This window comes from Aspergillus luchuensis, chromosome 1 (genome assembly GCF_016861625.1).
Source record: "Aspergillus luchuensis IFO 4308 DNA, chromosome 1, nearly complete sequence".
NCBI classification, from domain to species: Eukaryota; Fungi; Ascomycota; class Eurotiomycetes; order Eurotiales; family Aspergillaceae; genus Aspergillus; species Aspergillus luchuensis.
The window spans coordinates 2,209,148-2,224,387 of record NC_054849.1 but is presented as its reverse complement, the minus strand read 5'-3'; the positions used below and the strand labels follow the sequence as shown (position 1 = coordinate 2,224,387).

Genomic DNA, 15,240 nt, shown 5'->3' with positions numbered 1-15,240 from the left:
CTCTTTCTTCGCCTCGAATTTGCCTGGTCGCTTGTCATCTCCGTGCTTATGCAGACTGCCTTTCGAGCCTTTCGGTCTCGCCCTGCCTTGTTCCGGCAGCAGTTTCCTGCCAAGCCCAGCTTTGCTTCTCCCACTGAGCCTTCTTCTCATCGCCCTTCTCAACTCTTCGCAGTGTTTGCCCTCCACTCCTCTCTCTCTTTCTCGCTCTAGCACCTCCACCATTCTTGCTCATGGCCTACTCTCCTGGCCCAACATCCCCGGTTCACGGGAACGGGGCGCCCATGATGGCAAATAACTTACAATCTCGAGGGCGCTCCACTAGTCCTCCGACCAGCGTGCCGCTGTCGAAACGGGACAAACGACGCAGCGCGCTCCAGGAGCGCCTCCATGACCTCACGGCCTCGTTCAGCCAAAACAGAGATACCCAGTTCCGCCAGCAATTGCATGCTCTCCAATGCGACATGACCCTCATTAACAATGCTGATCCTTACGAGCCCGGCCCTCTCCCCGATTCGGCGGAGGATATCGCCCGCCTTATCGAGAATACCGTCGGTGGGGGCAAGTTCGCCAAGGAGATGGCGAGTTTGGCCGGCATGTGGTACTCGCGGTTCGTGCAGGAGGTCAATCAGGTCAAGGCGGAGAAGGATGCGGATTTGGCTATGTTGGTGGTGAGTTCATCTTAGCACTGCTCTTGTTTTTTCTGTCGAGCTCGCGGGCTAATGTTTATTCTCTTCTCCAGCATCGTCACAATCATAATCTCGAACGGTTCAAGCAGGAGTATGCGTTTCGGGTCCACTTCGCGGAGGAAGAATACAATAACTTGTCGCTTACCCTTCGGGAGCGTCTTGTTCAAACGATTTCGGGCAAGAGGGCTCGCTTGATGCGAGAAAAAGAGCAGTTGGATCTGGCGGATACCAATGCCCTTCTCCTGCACCCCAATCAGTTCAGCATTACCAATCCTGCCAGTCCGGGCGGGATTCACGGAAACCGCAAGACTCGTCACACCCGCCACCGCGTCGATTTGGACGAGCTCGGCAATGGGATCATGTCAGAGCATTTCAATAAGCGCAAGAGAAAGGCGGCTGATGAGGATGTGGGCTCGCCTGTGCGCGAGACCAACCCCGCCGAGCGCGCCAAGGCCCAGGCGGCCCAGCAGCAGCAAGCGCCGTCTTACTCCATCAATTCTCTCTTTACGGAGAGGGAGCTTGGTGCTCATGCCAATGCTGCACACATTGCGACAGTCCACTTCTTCTCGACGTCAAAACGTGCGGACCAGCCGTCTGGAGCGGCTACAAACGGTAACAACACCGATGCCGACGATGGTTCGGGGGTGGACGGGACGGGTGCCGAGGACAATGGCACTCCTGCGGCTGATATGGCTCGCACAGCCAGTCAGAACTTCCACGCCACGCGGTCCACGCGGGGGCATGGAAATCACGCTTTGAACGCGCTGGCGGAGCTGTCGGACAAGCCCGCTGTACGCCCTAGTCTCCCCTACAATATCCTAGCCAACTATCACGCGCGTTCAAGCAACAGCGGCGCGCCTCCCTTGCCTCCTTTGATGAACGAGGAAGTCGATGACGACTGGGCGCGCATCGACCGGTTGCATAACAAGCCTGCGGGATTCGTGGATCGCACACTCGTCCAGCTCTTGGTTGAGACAATCCCCTCAGACGTGGACGGAGTGCCGCAGGACCCTAATCGGTTCAACATGCTGCATCCCGACTTTCCCACCGAAATGGGCATGCATCTGTATCCATTAAGGAAGGACAACGGCGATGTAACAAGCAACGAGCGTTCAACGAAGAAAACCAAAACGGGCTAGCCATGTAGCCTCTATTTGCGAAACCAACAATACCACAGGCGTTTAAGGCTAGCCAAGACATTGGCTAACCGGGGTAGGTGCAAACAGGATGGGTAGCGGGAGTACTTAACAAATACCACTTTGACGGGCGTTGGGATTAATTGACATTGGCTGCCTGCTTGTATGGTGGCATTTGTTTGGACAGAGCATGAATCTCCTGTCATACCTTTTTTCTTCTTCTTTTCCTTATCTCCTTTTCTCATCAGTGATCTTCTCACCTTGAATATCTCTGACCCGGATTGTTTACTAGAGTCAGCCAGTAGTAGTATACTTTTCTGAGACTTGTGATTCTGCTCTACGTCTATATTGCTTTGCTTCGGACTGGTATTGTCCTGGGACGGCGTTGACTGGTGATAGAATTTGCCCTGCTTGCTTCATTGGATATGACACGAATGAGGTAGGCAGTAAGTAAGTAGTCAGTAGGTATGTTAGTCAGTAGGGAAGGAATGAAGTGAACTGTACATGCTCGCTGGACGTGTTTGTTATTATCCCTCTTAACTGTGCCCCGCCGGGGCTTACTTACCCTTGAATAACTGTAGAGGTTGTTTGGTGGTTACTTGGTGAACTATCACGGATTATTTGTAAGCGATTGCTTAGTTCACAGGCTCAGTTCTGGCTATCCAAGCAGTTAAGAATGCACACTTGTCCATCAGACCACATTTAGCACCTATACTCTCTGTTGATCTAGTTTAGTTACTATCATGTACCAGCAAAGCTAGTGTCATATATGCTAGTAGTGGGGTGGATTGATATGAAGTAAGTACTTAAGTACATACATAACATACAGTGAGTACTATTTTTCTACAACACAAACCTACCCGCACAGCTACTATAGTTTGTACTTGCATAACATGATATAGTTGTGGTTCCTTAGTGACGGATGTTTGGTTTACAATGTTACGGAGCACAGGAATGGTGCTGATGATATTTGGGACAAGGAAACATGATTATCACTTTCCTAGAATGATGATTGTAGAAAGGATTGACGAAGTCTGGATATGACATCGAAGTCGACTATATTATAAGAACATAGGATCAAATACAATGAAGGCAAGTACTAGTAATCATCAATATATCAAGCAAGGCCCTTAAAATCACGACGCTAACACAGATGAGGCGGAAGGCCTTTGGACTGGATCAACCACCAGCATTAATCGAAGAAGATCCCTTAATTGCCGAGGCATTTCCACCTTACGTATTTCCTCACACAACGGTGAGATTGCTTGCAACTCTGACACTTCCTTACTGAAACTCTTAGCAGCATCTACTGCAGCTTTCAGCGAATGACCCTCCACATCGTCAGAGTGTGGGATCTTCCAATGAGGGAATAGTCGCTTGATCTTCGCCATGCACCAAGCGTCATTAATGAAGGGATGTGGACTATCCCACACGCCCAGTACTCCCGGCTTTATCCAGCAAAGCAGCATCGCGGCAATTGCCCAGGCCTGGGAGGGCTCAGCGCATGCTTGGCCTAGGAAGACTTCCGGAGCGCGCATCGCATATGGTTGTGCGTTGAGAAGACTGCCAGATGGCACCACTGAAAGTCGGTCTATCAGTACAAAAAAAAAGAAACAGAGTGGCCTTGCGGGTATAAAGGCAGGCTCACCAAGTCCTAAATCTCCCACTTTAGCTGTTATATAGCCGGTCTCAATGCCAGAGAGCAGGATGTTTGCGGGCTTGTAGTCTGGGAAAGGTTATGGGATTAGTAAATGTTAATCTTCTCACGATAGGAATTCTGTACCTGTGTTCACACACCCGTAGCCTTCCAGTACGATACAACTAGTCAATGCTGCTTTCATAAAGGCCACGACGAGTGAGTAGCTACGCATGCTAGGCTGGTATTTTACCTCTGCAAGAGTGGTGTCCAGCCATTCCAAGGCGATAGTGCTACTGTCAATCTCATCGTACATCTTTCGGAAGCACCCCGAAGAGGCGACACCAGGAAGACGATAGGCTTGTCGCTCACGCTTCATGTTCTCTAGTGCGGTTATGGCGCCGGGTGGGGATGTTTTGATCAGAGCCCTGATATAGTACAGTTAGTGCCGGGCCAGGTTATGATCCATGATGCAGCACAGCAGACCTTTGGGAGCTTGGGGAGCGTGCCGTGTATTCTCATGCGGGATAACCTCAGCTTTGAAGACAGTTGAGGTATGCGTGCTATCTCCCACTACGGGTTTGAGTAATCGGTAGTTCCAAGAGGCGCCTTGGAGAGTAGTTCCTGGTGCGAGAGATGATATGGTCCTTGAGAAATGCTTCCGTGGAGCAAACATACTTGGATAGTTGTGCAATAGAATGAATCAGGAAGAATTTACCTACGGAGACTGTATAGAGTAATGGATATATGTATGATAAAATCGAAGATGGAACCGATCGTGACGGACACGGGACTTGGAATGTGGCTGGTGCGGACTGTGTGGCTAGTATATATCATGGCTTTATATTCTTCGGGGAGGATTGGTATTGCGTGATACGTCTGTGGGCACGAAGTTATCTATGACTGGCAGTGATTAGAAAATAAGAGTGGTCATCTGATCTGGCTATCAGATGTAGTCCATCTACTAACTGCAAACCTACGATAATATATAGGTTCAAGTACCGGGCACAGCAATTGAATAACATAATGAAGCAAGCAACCTGGTTGTTTACAAGCAAAGCAAAGATCCTTTAAATACACCGGGACGATGACATATCATCGCAATTTACAACTCCAATCTGTTCACTCCCCTCAACTGATTATAATTAGTAAATGCCCAAAAGAGCAGCGACGGCAATAGTCCACCACCATCCTGAAGAGTTATTCTCCTTAGACGCCTTGTTGGACAGCACGAGTGTGTGGCTAGGTGAAGGAGACGTTGTTGGCCGGCCGGAGAAGGTAGCGAGAGTCGAGGAAGCCCAGGGGTTGGAGATACGGCTTGAACTTGCCGAGACGCCAGTTGGACCGCCTGGCACAAGGCTCACGGTTGTCTTGGCGCTTCCTGAGGCGGTCGTGAATACGACACTAGGCACGGTCACAGTCCAGGTAGAGTAGGTGACGACGGTGGACGCGACAGGTGCAGCAGTGGCTGGCTTGGTGGTCGGTGCGACACTGCCGGTGATTGAGTGGACTGCTATACCAGTGACTGGAGCGGCACCGGTGGCGCCGGCGCCGAGGGTGATCGAAGTTGGGATGACCGTAACGATGCCTGGGTTTTGCGGTACATAGGCGGCGCAGATACCGGTGAAATAGGACAGAGCAGCCTGGACTTCGGCCTGGGAAGCTCCCCAGGCTTGTATGCAGGAAATGACCTTGTTGGTGAAATCGTCCGATGGGCAGTAGCAGCTGATATCGCTGTTGGAACTGCACTCGGGAAGCAGGTTCATCCAGGTGTTGATGCACTTGGGCACCACATTGGGGCACGGTGCGGATGGGGCGGGCGTCGAGACACCGCTGGCACCGGTGCTGGTGGCTGGGGACTTGCCCGTGGGTACAACTGTGTTTGGAATTGTAGACGTTGCTGTCATGGTGATGGTGGAGACAGTGCTAGTGACTGAAGTGATGGCCTTGCCACTTGAGGTCACGACCGAAGTCACAGGACACGTGGTCACGGTCTCCCAGGTCACAATAGTTGTGGTGCTCTCAGGCGCAGTAGTGATAGGACCAACAGATGTCGGGCCGGCGGTACACTTGGGGCAGTATGTGGACACCGAGGTCAATGTCACTGTTGAGATGGTACTAGTGACTGAAGTCACTGGCTTTCCGCTCGAGGTCACTACAGTGGTCACTGGACATGTAGTAAGGGTCTCATATGTAACCACGGTTGTCGTGCTCTCGGGGATGGAGACAGGTCCGGAGGAGATGGGAGCAACGCCAGTTGGACCGTGAGCAGAGCTGGAGACAGCAGTTGGTGTGACAGTGGACACTGAGGTCACGGTCATGGTTGATACTGTGCTGGTAACCGAGGTGATAGGAACACCACCTGAGGTAACAACATTGGTCACAGGACAAGTGGTTACAGTCTCATAAGTGACAACAGTAGTAGTCCGCTCAGGAGCCGAAACAGGGCCAGATGAGATAGGGGCAACAGAAGTTGGAGCAATGCACTTGGTGCAGATGGTCGACGTCGAGGTCAGCGTAACAGTAGAGACGGTTGTGCCAACCGACGTGGTGAGTGAGCCGCCTGCGGAGCCAGTGGATGTCACTGGGCAAGTGGTCACTGTCACGTATGTAACGACGGTGGTCTTGTCAACAGCAGGAGCTGAAGAGCCATGCCCTGATGCAGCAGGAGCAGTAGACACGGCCGGGCTAGTAGGGACCGGGCTCGAATGGGATGAAGTGGACTCAACAGGGGAGCTGCCGGATGGAACACTGATCGACGTCGTAACCATCGGATTGCTGGTATGGTGTCCTGCCGACGTACTCACCGACGTACTCGCTGCCGGAGAAGCTCCAGAAGTTTCAGTGACCGGGCATACAGTAGTCGAGACAGCAATTGTAGATGTGACCACAGTGACCGAGTTTGCGGGACAATTCGTCACAGTAGGTGCGCAGCTTGTAATTGTCACCTCCTTTGTCGAGTAAACAGTGGACGTGGTCATCCTGACTGGTGTCGGGGCAGAAGTTGTAGCAGCTGCAGGCGACGAAGGTGGCATCAAAATCAGGGGAGTCGAGGAGCTACTTGATTTGGTCGAGGATGGCAGCACAGTGGTACTAGAGGTATCGGTGTCCTGGCTCGGCGAGCAATCGAATTCGACCTCGTAAATACCCAAATCACAGGTCTCGATTTCAATATCCTCCTCAAGCCTGAAGCTCACCGAAACAGAACCGCCACACTGATCATTGGTGACATCTGTCCCGCCCGGAGAGCAGGAGACAACATCATTGCAGGATGATCCATCAGGCATGTTATAGACAATGTGGACGTCGGCTTCCTTGGATGTGGCGAGACGAAACCTGCTGACAGAGAATCCCTTCTGGTCTTTACCGGAAGACATCTTGAGACCCGAAGATCTTTCCTTGGAAAGTTTTCCAACGATGCATTTTCCCTAGAACCATTAGTTACTGACCAACTCAAGAGAGGTGCAATGCTTACACTGGAGGAAGCGCCAAAGCTCTCTTTCAAGGAGAAGCCTGAGAACTCAAACCCAGCATAGGCTGAGAAGGAGCCGACAGCCAGCCCAGACCAGTCAAATCCAGTTTGCTGATCCTGGGAACAATCATTGTCGGCCTTTCCAGGACTGGGATAGCATTCATCGGTTCCCCACCACTATGTATATTAGCCTTGCATGCAGTCATATACAAGAGGAAGAGCACACTCACCAAGCCCTTGGGATGAGCAAGAGCTGCAAGCGGCCAAAGGGCGACCGAGATGAGGTAAAGAGGAACTACGGCCCTCATATTGAATAGGGCTTAGTAGTAGTCGAAGGAGTGTAAAGAATGTCGAATGAGATGCCGATTGTCGACTTGTTTCAAAGTCACCCAGTTGCGGAAGAGGAGACTTATAAAGAAGACGACAAGAAACAAGAACAAGCCAACGAGTGATAGTAGATGAACGAGCGTCTAGTGTCAAGCCACTTGGGCAAACAAACAATAACACAATAACAACAACAAGAAACAGCTTCAGGGGAAAATCAGAGCAGCCAAAGCATTCTGTTACCAGGGAGGGCGATGGACCCTTAAAAGTACCAACACCGGGATGGCAAAAGGCTGTGTGCCTAACACAGCCATTAATGGCGATTGCCGTTCACCAGAATAGACTGAAAGTGCAAGTAAGACAACCCATTGAGCATTCACGCTCCAACCAGCCAGATGTCAATGGCTGCACAGTCGGTGTTACAACCACCAATCCAATCCAGAGGCGCCGGGTGTGCCGCTAGTGCAGGAACAGGGTGAAAGACCCTGACAGAAGCGCGAACTCATCGCCAATCAGGGGCCACGAAGGCTGGTATTTGCCTCAGCCCAAGAGATGTATCGGTCCATAAGGGGCGATGATGAAGAACCCTTTATTTTGCGGGTGAAAGAGGGGGCTATGGGGCGTTGGTGGCTGTTCGTTGCCTGGCAGTCTGACGACATACAAGTCTCTACCTAAATCCATGGCAACAAGACATTCATCGACTTATTATTCCTGCATCCATCTGGCGACGAATGCGCCAGCAATAATCAGACACGAGAATCATGAATGAATGCGCCCAACAAGCAGCAGACAGAACTCATTCATCCAGGACGAAAAGGGTAGAAGGGAAGAAAAGAGGGGAAGAAGGCCAAGCAAGAAGGGATCGATCATGTGTCTTTGTCACTGACAGACACACTGTCCCACCTCCAAATGAGACCCTAAACGGCGCCAATGTCTCTTCTCCACGTCAAATGTCCAGCCAGGGTCCAATTCTATCCATTCATATCACATCCGACACACAGAAGTAGTTAATTCTGCACGATCCTCTCAAAGCGGCATCTCCGATCTTCAACACCTAAAGCTCGCTTGTATGCAGAGAGTGAGAGGGTAAAGTTAACCCGGCGTCTCGCGCTGAAACCTGACCAGTCAGTGACCCAACAACACCTTTTCCCCTCTCACATTCATCACTCCTTTACCAACTGCCAATATTATCCATTCGGTTCCCATTCTAATAATAATCTTACGACACTGGAAGAGCCCAGTTCACCCCAATCCGAATCAGAAAGAGAAACAAACTTCAACCGATCTACAGCGTACTAGAGAGAAGTGAGGGCAGCACGCATTCCCATTCACCAGGTAACCGCCGAGACTTCAATCCAAGAGTTCCCCGACTACAATCACCGCCACGCCACAGCAAGATAGCTGATGGAAGAAAATCAAGGAATTGACAGCCATGTAGACTCTAATCGACGTAGACCAACTAGGTGACCTAGGGAACCCCAGCGCCAGAATACCACCTTGGAATCCAACCCTTCAGAGCCTGGGCCACCGCCTCCACATTCCACGAAAATACCATGCAACTCTGCGTTTGGGTTTGGGTTTGTGATGTGAGCATTGTGATAGAGCATGCATGCATATATGCTGTACGATCTGATTTATGCGCTCGCATAGGATTGATTGGTTCGGACTTCAGCAGGCTTGTCTCCACAGGAGGTGGTTGTGCAACCTGCTAAACGCTCGTGTACAAAGCGATGACGAGAGAACTACTACTTTACCCCTGGCGCGTCGCACAATGGCTCTGTCTGACCATCGCGTTAGGGGTCTTGGATCGTGTCGTTTACTCCTGGCCCTTGTTATGGCTTGCATAGGGTGGTATTGCTTCATTTCCTTTGGGTTGAGCACTGACACAAATATTACTTGCAAGAGGGAAGGGCAATGCCATCATCAATGGCTTAATGGCCTGATGGCTGCCTAGAGGCTATAGTTACTCGATGCTACCTGGAAATTTTAGGAAAACTACGTTACTAGTCGGTTGCTTAAAATATTTTCATATTTGCATTTCCGTGTGCTTAAGACGCCGTAGCACTGCATACATGTCATCAAACGGAGGAAATCAAGGTAGAACAAAGAAAAGCAACAGGTCTTCGTAACACAAGGTATATCCTTTGATCAACTCCAGAAATCAAATGTCATCAAACTCGAACTTTTGGCCATGAGATATCCCCCGTCTTGCCGACCACAAGAGTAAGAAGAGAAAGAAGACCTAATTCTGTGGGAGAGAAGCCATGCAGAACACCCGCCGATGGTAGAGAATGGGGCTGGATCAACCAACCCACATTCCCGATGTAACAAACACATCACCGTCTATGCTAGAAACACAGACTCTAAATCCATGTACAAATGTTCAATATGTCCTCGGAATTGGTGGAAATCCAGGCACGCTATGTTCGCCTCAAATCAGAGATATCAGGGTATCGCGCAGTGTCGAATTGTAGTTTTAGAAAGGAAGCTGGGTGTGGCGGTGGGCGTCCATCAGCTTTCGTCGGACCGCTTCCCCGCCGTTGTACCCACTAGCTTTGCGCTTGCGCGTGGGGGTGCGTTGGTCTGCATGGCGTGCATGTCTGAAGACGCTAGCAGGGCGAGAAGGCGAATTGGCCGGCATAAACTCCCGATGCTGTGGGAGACGCAACAGTGCTTGGTAGCGGTTGTGATTCCGGCGGAACGCGGTAACGATGCCACGGTCCAGGTGGTTCAGGAATCGTTCCGCACTGCTGGCCTGCTGGGAGTCGGCACCGCGATTAGGGGTCGGTGTGCCTGTGCCGAGTTGTAGGGGCCGAGCAGTCATTGGCGACATCAGCGCTTCTTCGTCGAACGCCTTATCCATCTCGTCATCAGATGACCCATCACCGAAGTCAATGAAGTCTTCGACATTCAAAGCCGATTCCGGATCATCCTCATCGTCGTCCTCGAAGGAGCTATCGATAGCAAAATCACGGGATGGATAGAACGCCTCGGGGGGGCCCATTACCTGACCACCTGGAGCAAGATCATTACCGAGGGCAGTCATCATAAGATTAGCACTTGATGCAAGCATGGGGCTCAGATCTGCATGGTTGGGCGATGCGAGGGCATCCGTATCGCTTTCGTCAATAAGATGCATGGTAGTAGCCCGTGGACTGTTATGAGCAGTATTGCAGGCGCTATTCGTGGCAGATTCAAGCCAATCATGGCGAGAGGAGGCATAAGCGGGAATAATCACGAGGTGCTTGCCAGTGCAGTCGACAAGTGCAACAGGCTTATGAGGGTCGGCGACAAATGTCCCCATAATCGGTCCTCGCCGACGAGAAGTCGTTTCGCTCTTCTCATCACCTGTGGGCGCCAACGAGGCCGAAGAATCACGACGCAGGATAGATCTAGGATGCGTGATGGTGGCAGGAGGGGGAAGATCTTCATCTGTAGTCTCGCCATCATCGGCTTCAAACGTGTCAGCAAGTGGAGTGTGCGGGGTTGACCAGCTTCATGCATACTTTCATAGCCGCTTGACTCCGAACCCTCGGAGATGGCATCGGATTCCACGTGATAAATGTTGGAATGCCCGTAGTCTGACTCGGCATACATCTCCTCAGACTGACGCCGGCGGCGGGATAAATTTTCATTATCATTGTCGATCATGCGACGCAACTGGGGATCGAGACTATCCTGCTGGAGGAAATCACTGGGAATCTCATCCTCGGTATGGGAATCACTATCAGACGAGGAGTCCGAGTCTTCCTGGAAGTGCACCCGGCGCGGCACCGGGGTCTCAATAGCAGTCTCGCTAGCCATGTCGGTCTCCCCGAAGGCTTCCATGGCAGTATAAAGCTGTTCTTCATCAAAGAAGGACGCACCCGACAGGATCATATGATCGTCGAAAACATTGGGACCGGCCCAAACATCAGCGCCGGGAGCTAGGATACCGCCAACGGGGTTTTCATTTTCAGACTCCACAATCAACAACTCTTCCAGTTTCTCTACATCCTGTTCCTCATCATCTGAGCCATCGCTGATGTAGTCCACAGCGGCATAGACATCATCAGAGCTTTCGTCAGAATCATTGTTATCATCGCTACTCCGTTGACCATCGTAGCCATCATCGTCGGAGAATTTCATCTTCTTTGTCTTCTTCTGTTTCACACCCGTCTTATGGGCCCTGTCACGGCGACCATAAGACGGGGCACGAACAGCTGGCTGTTCTTCCTCGTCATCTGCATCATCATCCTCGGAGTCATTTGCATCGTCGCTGAGTTCGCCAATGGATGAGACGGATGACACACTCGATACGGAGGCCGCTCTTCGCTTCCGATCAGCGTTCAGAGAACCAAGGGAGACAGCTTTATTGGACGTTCTCGGGGAACGACCCGCGGAGTTGTGATGGGTAGCCTTTGCGACACCCTGGGGGGACCGCTTCGGGGAGTTTGTTGTTGGCGCCATTATATCGTCAACAATAGGTATTGTTATATTGCTTCCTTGGGAGAGGTCTCTCAGTTGAATTGGGACCGATAAAGGTTAAGAAGCACTTGTTGGTTCGACAAAGTTTGCTACCCGTACAACCCGCCGCAATGAATCGATTGCGTCAGCGACTTGAGAAGACAGGTTCAGGGACCGATATCGTAAGGTAGGAGTTTTTCGCAACGTTATTTCGTAATGGCGTAGAGGAAGGAAAGGATATCGTGATCGATGTTATAGACAGAGTGAGGGAGATCGGGATGAGGGGTGGTATATCGGTAGGGGTGGTGATCGGATAGAGGGGAGGGGAGGGCAAAAAAAAGGGACGATAGCAAAGACTTTTCGTAGACCGCAAAAGCACCTCACCGTCCAGAAGGGGACGTCAAAAGTGCTTCTCCTGTAAATGTACTGAGGGGCAATTCCGACGCTTGCCTGTTGTTGCGTCGAAAGAGGAACAGATAATCGTCAAGTCAATTGGAGATTACTCGGAGCTGCTGGACTGGGGAGCATGGAAAAGGCAGCCGTGCCCCCCAGCGAGGAATCTACAGCTCAGCGAAAGCCATCCTGGCACGGAACCCTTGACGATATCTGGATAGTATAGAAGGAGAAGAAGAGGGACTTTTGAAGGTTGGATAGAAGGTGTGGTGAGAAGATTCTGCGACGAGAGTGGCAGAAGGAAGATGAGGGGTGGAATAGAGGGTAGGAAGGAGGAGGGAAAAGACAGCAGGGGAGAAGATCATCTATCCGTACGCCGTCGTACCGTGACGAGCAGGTTACAGGACGGAACGGCCTTGGATTGCCTGGGGCGGGCCGAATTTTCCAGTCAGGGTGGAGCCCGCCTCGGCCGGTCGCAGTCTGCGGGGTCATGATTGGTCAGGAACCACAAAAACAGTCACGCCCATTGGCGGGCAAGTGTTCACCGCATCTTTTTTTCTTTTTTCCTTTTTTATTCTTTTTTTGCCTGCAATCCACCCCAGCTGGTCTCTGCAGTGGAAGCCAATCATTCGCGGGGGACTTGTAACAGCCTCGAATAGAAGGCGACAATGATATGACCGGTTTAGTACCACTTAGTCACGGCCTGTCCAAGGAGGCAATAGAAGAAGTAATTTCCGCCTGGCAGACTCTTACCTCCTTTCACTTAGTACCACTTTTTTGTCACTATCCAGTATTATTTCCATTTCAAATGGTAACTATCTATAGCATACTGTCTCGGAATGGACTACGGCATGCACTCCGGCACGTCCCGGTTGTCGAACGAAGACGATCCTGAAGCACTTGGGTAGTCTTTCTTCGTTGGGTACCTGAAACTGCAGATGGCGTCGACGGGTCTTGCCATAGAAAGGGATACTATTATGGGGACGGAGACGGCAAATTGGAAAATGAACAGCGCCTTGTGGCCAGGAAGGAATCCCACTACTAAGTTTCTGCTTGCCATCTATGACTTGGCCCGCTGTTCCGCCTGCCTAGTACTAAATCACCGGACAAATCATGAACAACGCTGGCGACGGAGTCACCCGAGGATTGAAGCATCGGTGAGTCACTACTCCTCCGAGTTGGAGGCATCTATTCGCCTCCAGACGAGCGTTATGTTCGGAAACTCGAGATGAATCGAACACCTACCCAGGGTTGAAACATAACCATATGGCGAACCTATGCAGCATCCCTACGTATCACCCCCTCTGTTCCATCACTAGCATACATTTTTACAGACTTGTACAGTATGTAAGTAAAGGCAATCTGTTAGATCACAGGCATGCAGGCAAGAACGCAGATCGCACCCGAGCCTCTGATAAAGAATGAGGGGCCTTCTTTTTCCGAAAGTCGTGGCATGCAAAGCGGGCCATACTGTAAGAAAGGGGAGAATAAGCAAATCTCACAAGCCAAATTCCTGCCGCTAAAGGAAGGGAGGACAACTTTCTGAACCGTGCCCTCTGCACGGTGACATCTTCTCACATCATCTTGATAATGGCCGTCACTGTGTCGGCTAGATCAGCTGGTCCATGATTCATCGAATGCACTGTACTCATAGGTATGATTCATCGAGCGTGCATCTAGACGCAGGAAACACGAGTTGGCTGCCGGATGGCCTGCACTCCTCTCTCAGGAGGTCGGGAGTAAGGGAGGATGACATGGATGGACCCGGATGGCTGGCCTTGATGGGCCACCTTACCGGATGAGGTCAATCCCACCACTCGGATTGGCCAAGCCCGGCACTGGCGGCTATGCCTTACCCGATATGGACTAGTCCGCTCATGGGGAGGAAAAGGTGCTGCCTCGCTGTTTTGTTCATTCTCGGGGTCTTCCCTTGCTGCTCACAGTAGACTGCAATGGGCACGTTGATTGAATCCTTACGTTGGTGACTCTCTACCACACGAATTGGTCTGTCTTAGAGTCTACATCACTAAGCATAAATGATTTCTCTAAGTCATTCCTACCGTCTATCCTGTCAAATTACTAAGCCAGCTGTCAGTCATACTTACAGTCAGTACGAAGTATAGCCGCTGAACATAACACGGTTAACTCAATTCCTCAGTTTCAAGTTCTCGTCTACTTTTACAATCATCCTCAACAGGACCCTTATCTGAAGCATCAATTGTTCCCAGGAAACCGCAGACACAGAATCCTGATCCTTCAGCATGGGTATCCAGGCGCACGGATATGCGACAGAGCCTCGGTATCCGCGGCTCAGCCTAGACCTCCAGCCTTGGGCGAATGCATCAAGTTGCAGCAGACTAGATATCCACCAGAAGATCAAGGCATGATAAGTTCAATGAACAGCACAACTTAGGGGTCTCGAGCGTCAATTAGACCAACAACGCAGCGGCTAAATCTCCGAGATTGCCGTACCACCTTTACCAATTTGCAGAGATCCGCTGTTGACAGTATTCATGATGCCCATCCTGTATACATACTACCTCTTTTCACAGACACAACCCATCCAGACTGACTCCGTAGGAAGGTAATCGGGAACATATAATGGCACACGTGATGGTACTAATCGCCGAGCGGATCGACTAAAATAGATCAAAGTGGAAAGACAAAAAAAGCCACCGCATCAATAATCCCAGGAGGTCCGTGACATTTTCGGCATCATCCCGAACGGACTGGGCTGGGCACTACTACCATACTGCGTACAACTATCTACTCTGTCCAAGCACAGTAGGTAAGAAATATCGGCTAGCCGTGAATTTGGCGCTACTATTGCTGGCTCGTTTGCACTAAATATTCCTCCGTATATTCCGTATATCAAAAGTGCGGAATTCGGCTGCCTTCCAAAGAACAGATTCCCAGAAATTGCACCACATCTTCAACCGATACCCCTCCACAAAACATTCACAATTACAATGACAAAAGATCAACCCAAAAAACACACCCAGGTCCCCGAGCGCAGAGCAACCAACAATGATGATCTAGAATGAATGCAAAGCACCACACCACTTCTTCGAGACAGGTACATTAGTCTCATGTTCCATTACCTTGTTGGCTTGCGAAAGAGGGACAAGAACACTCAGGCATGAATTG

General features: G+C 50.8%; 4 protein-coding genes across 4 annotated transcripts; 1 reads left to right on the top strand and 3 right to left on the bottom strand.

Annotated features, from left to right (window-relative positions):
• Window positions 1–230: 230 nt before the first annotated feature.
• AKAW2_10770A (Sds3 domain-containing protein) lies at window positions 231–1,825 on the top strand (the record flags this gene model as incomplete). The annotated part of the gene is made up of 2 exons (XM_041690879.1): window positions 231–668; window positions 740–1,825. 2 exons carry the CDS (start codon window positions 231–233, stop codon window positions 1,823–1,825), a joined length of 1,524 nt encoding a protein of 507 aa, XP_041537490.1.
• A 1,133-nt stretch (window positions 1,826–2,958) lies between these two features.
• Window positions 2,959–3,837, bottom strand: AKAW2_10769S (uncharacterized protein; the record flags this gene model as incomplete). The annotated part of the gene is made up of 3 exons (XM_041690867.1): window positions 2,959–3,401; window positions 3,471–3,548; window positions 3,606–3,837. The coding sequence occupies 3 exons, from the start codon at window positions 3,835–3,837 to the stop codon at window positions 2,959–2,961; spliced, it is 753 nt and encodes a 250-aa protein (XP_041537489.1).
• A 766-nt stretch (window positions 3,838–4,603) lies between these two features.
• AKAW2_10768S (extracellular serine-threonine rich protein) lies at window positions 4,604–7,238 on the bottom strand (the record flags this gene model as incomplete). The annotated part of the gene is made up of 3 exons (XM_041690856.1): window positions 4,604–6,886; window positions 6,934–7,107; window positions 7,161–7,238. 3 exons carry the CDS (start codon window positions 7,236–7,238, stop codon window positions 4,604–4,606), a joined length of 2,535 nt encoding a protein of 844 aa, XP_041537488.1.
• A 2,492-nt stretch (window positions 7,239–9,730) lies between these two features.
• AKAW2_10767S (uncharacterized protein) lies at window positions 9,731–11,703 on the bottom strand (the record flags this gene model as incomplete). The annotated part of the gene is made up of 2 exons (XM_041690845.1): window positions 9,731–10,707; window positions 10,761–11,703. 2 exons carry the CDS (start codon window positions 11,701–11,703, stop codon window positions 9,731–9,733), a joined length of 1,920 nt encoding a protein of 639 aa, XP_041537487.1.
• Window positions 11,704–15,240: the final 3,537 nt, after the last annotated feature.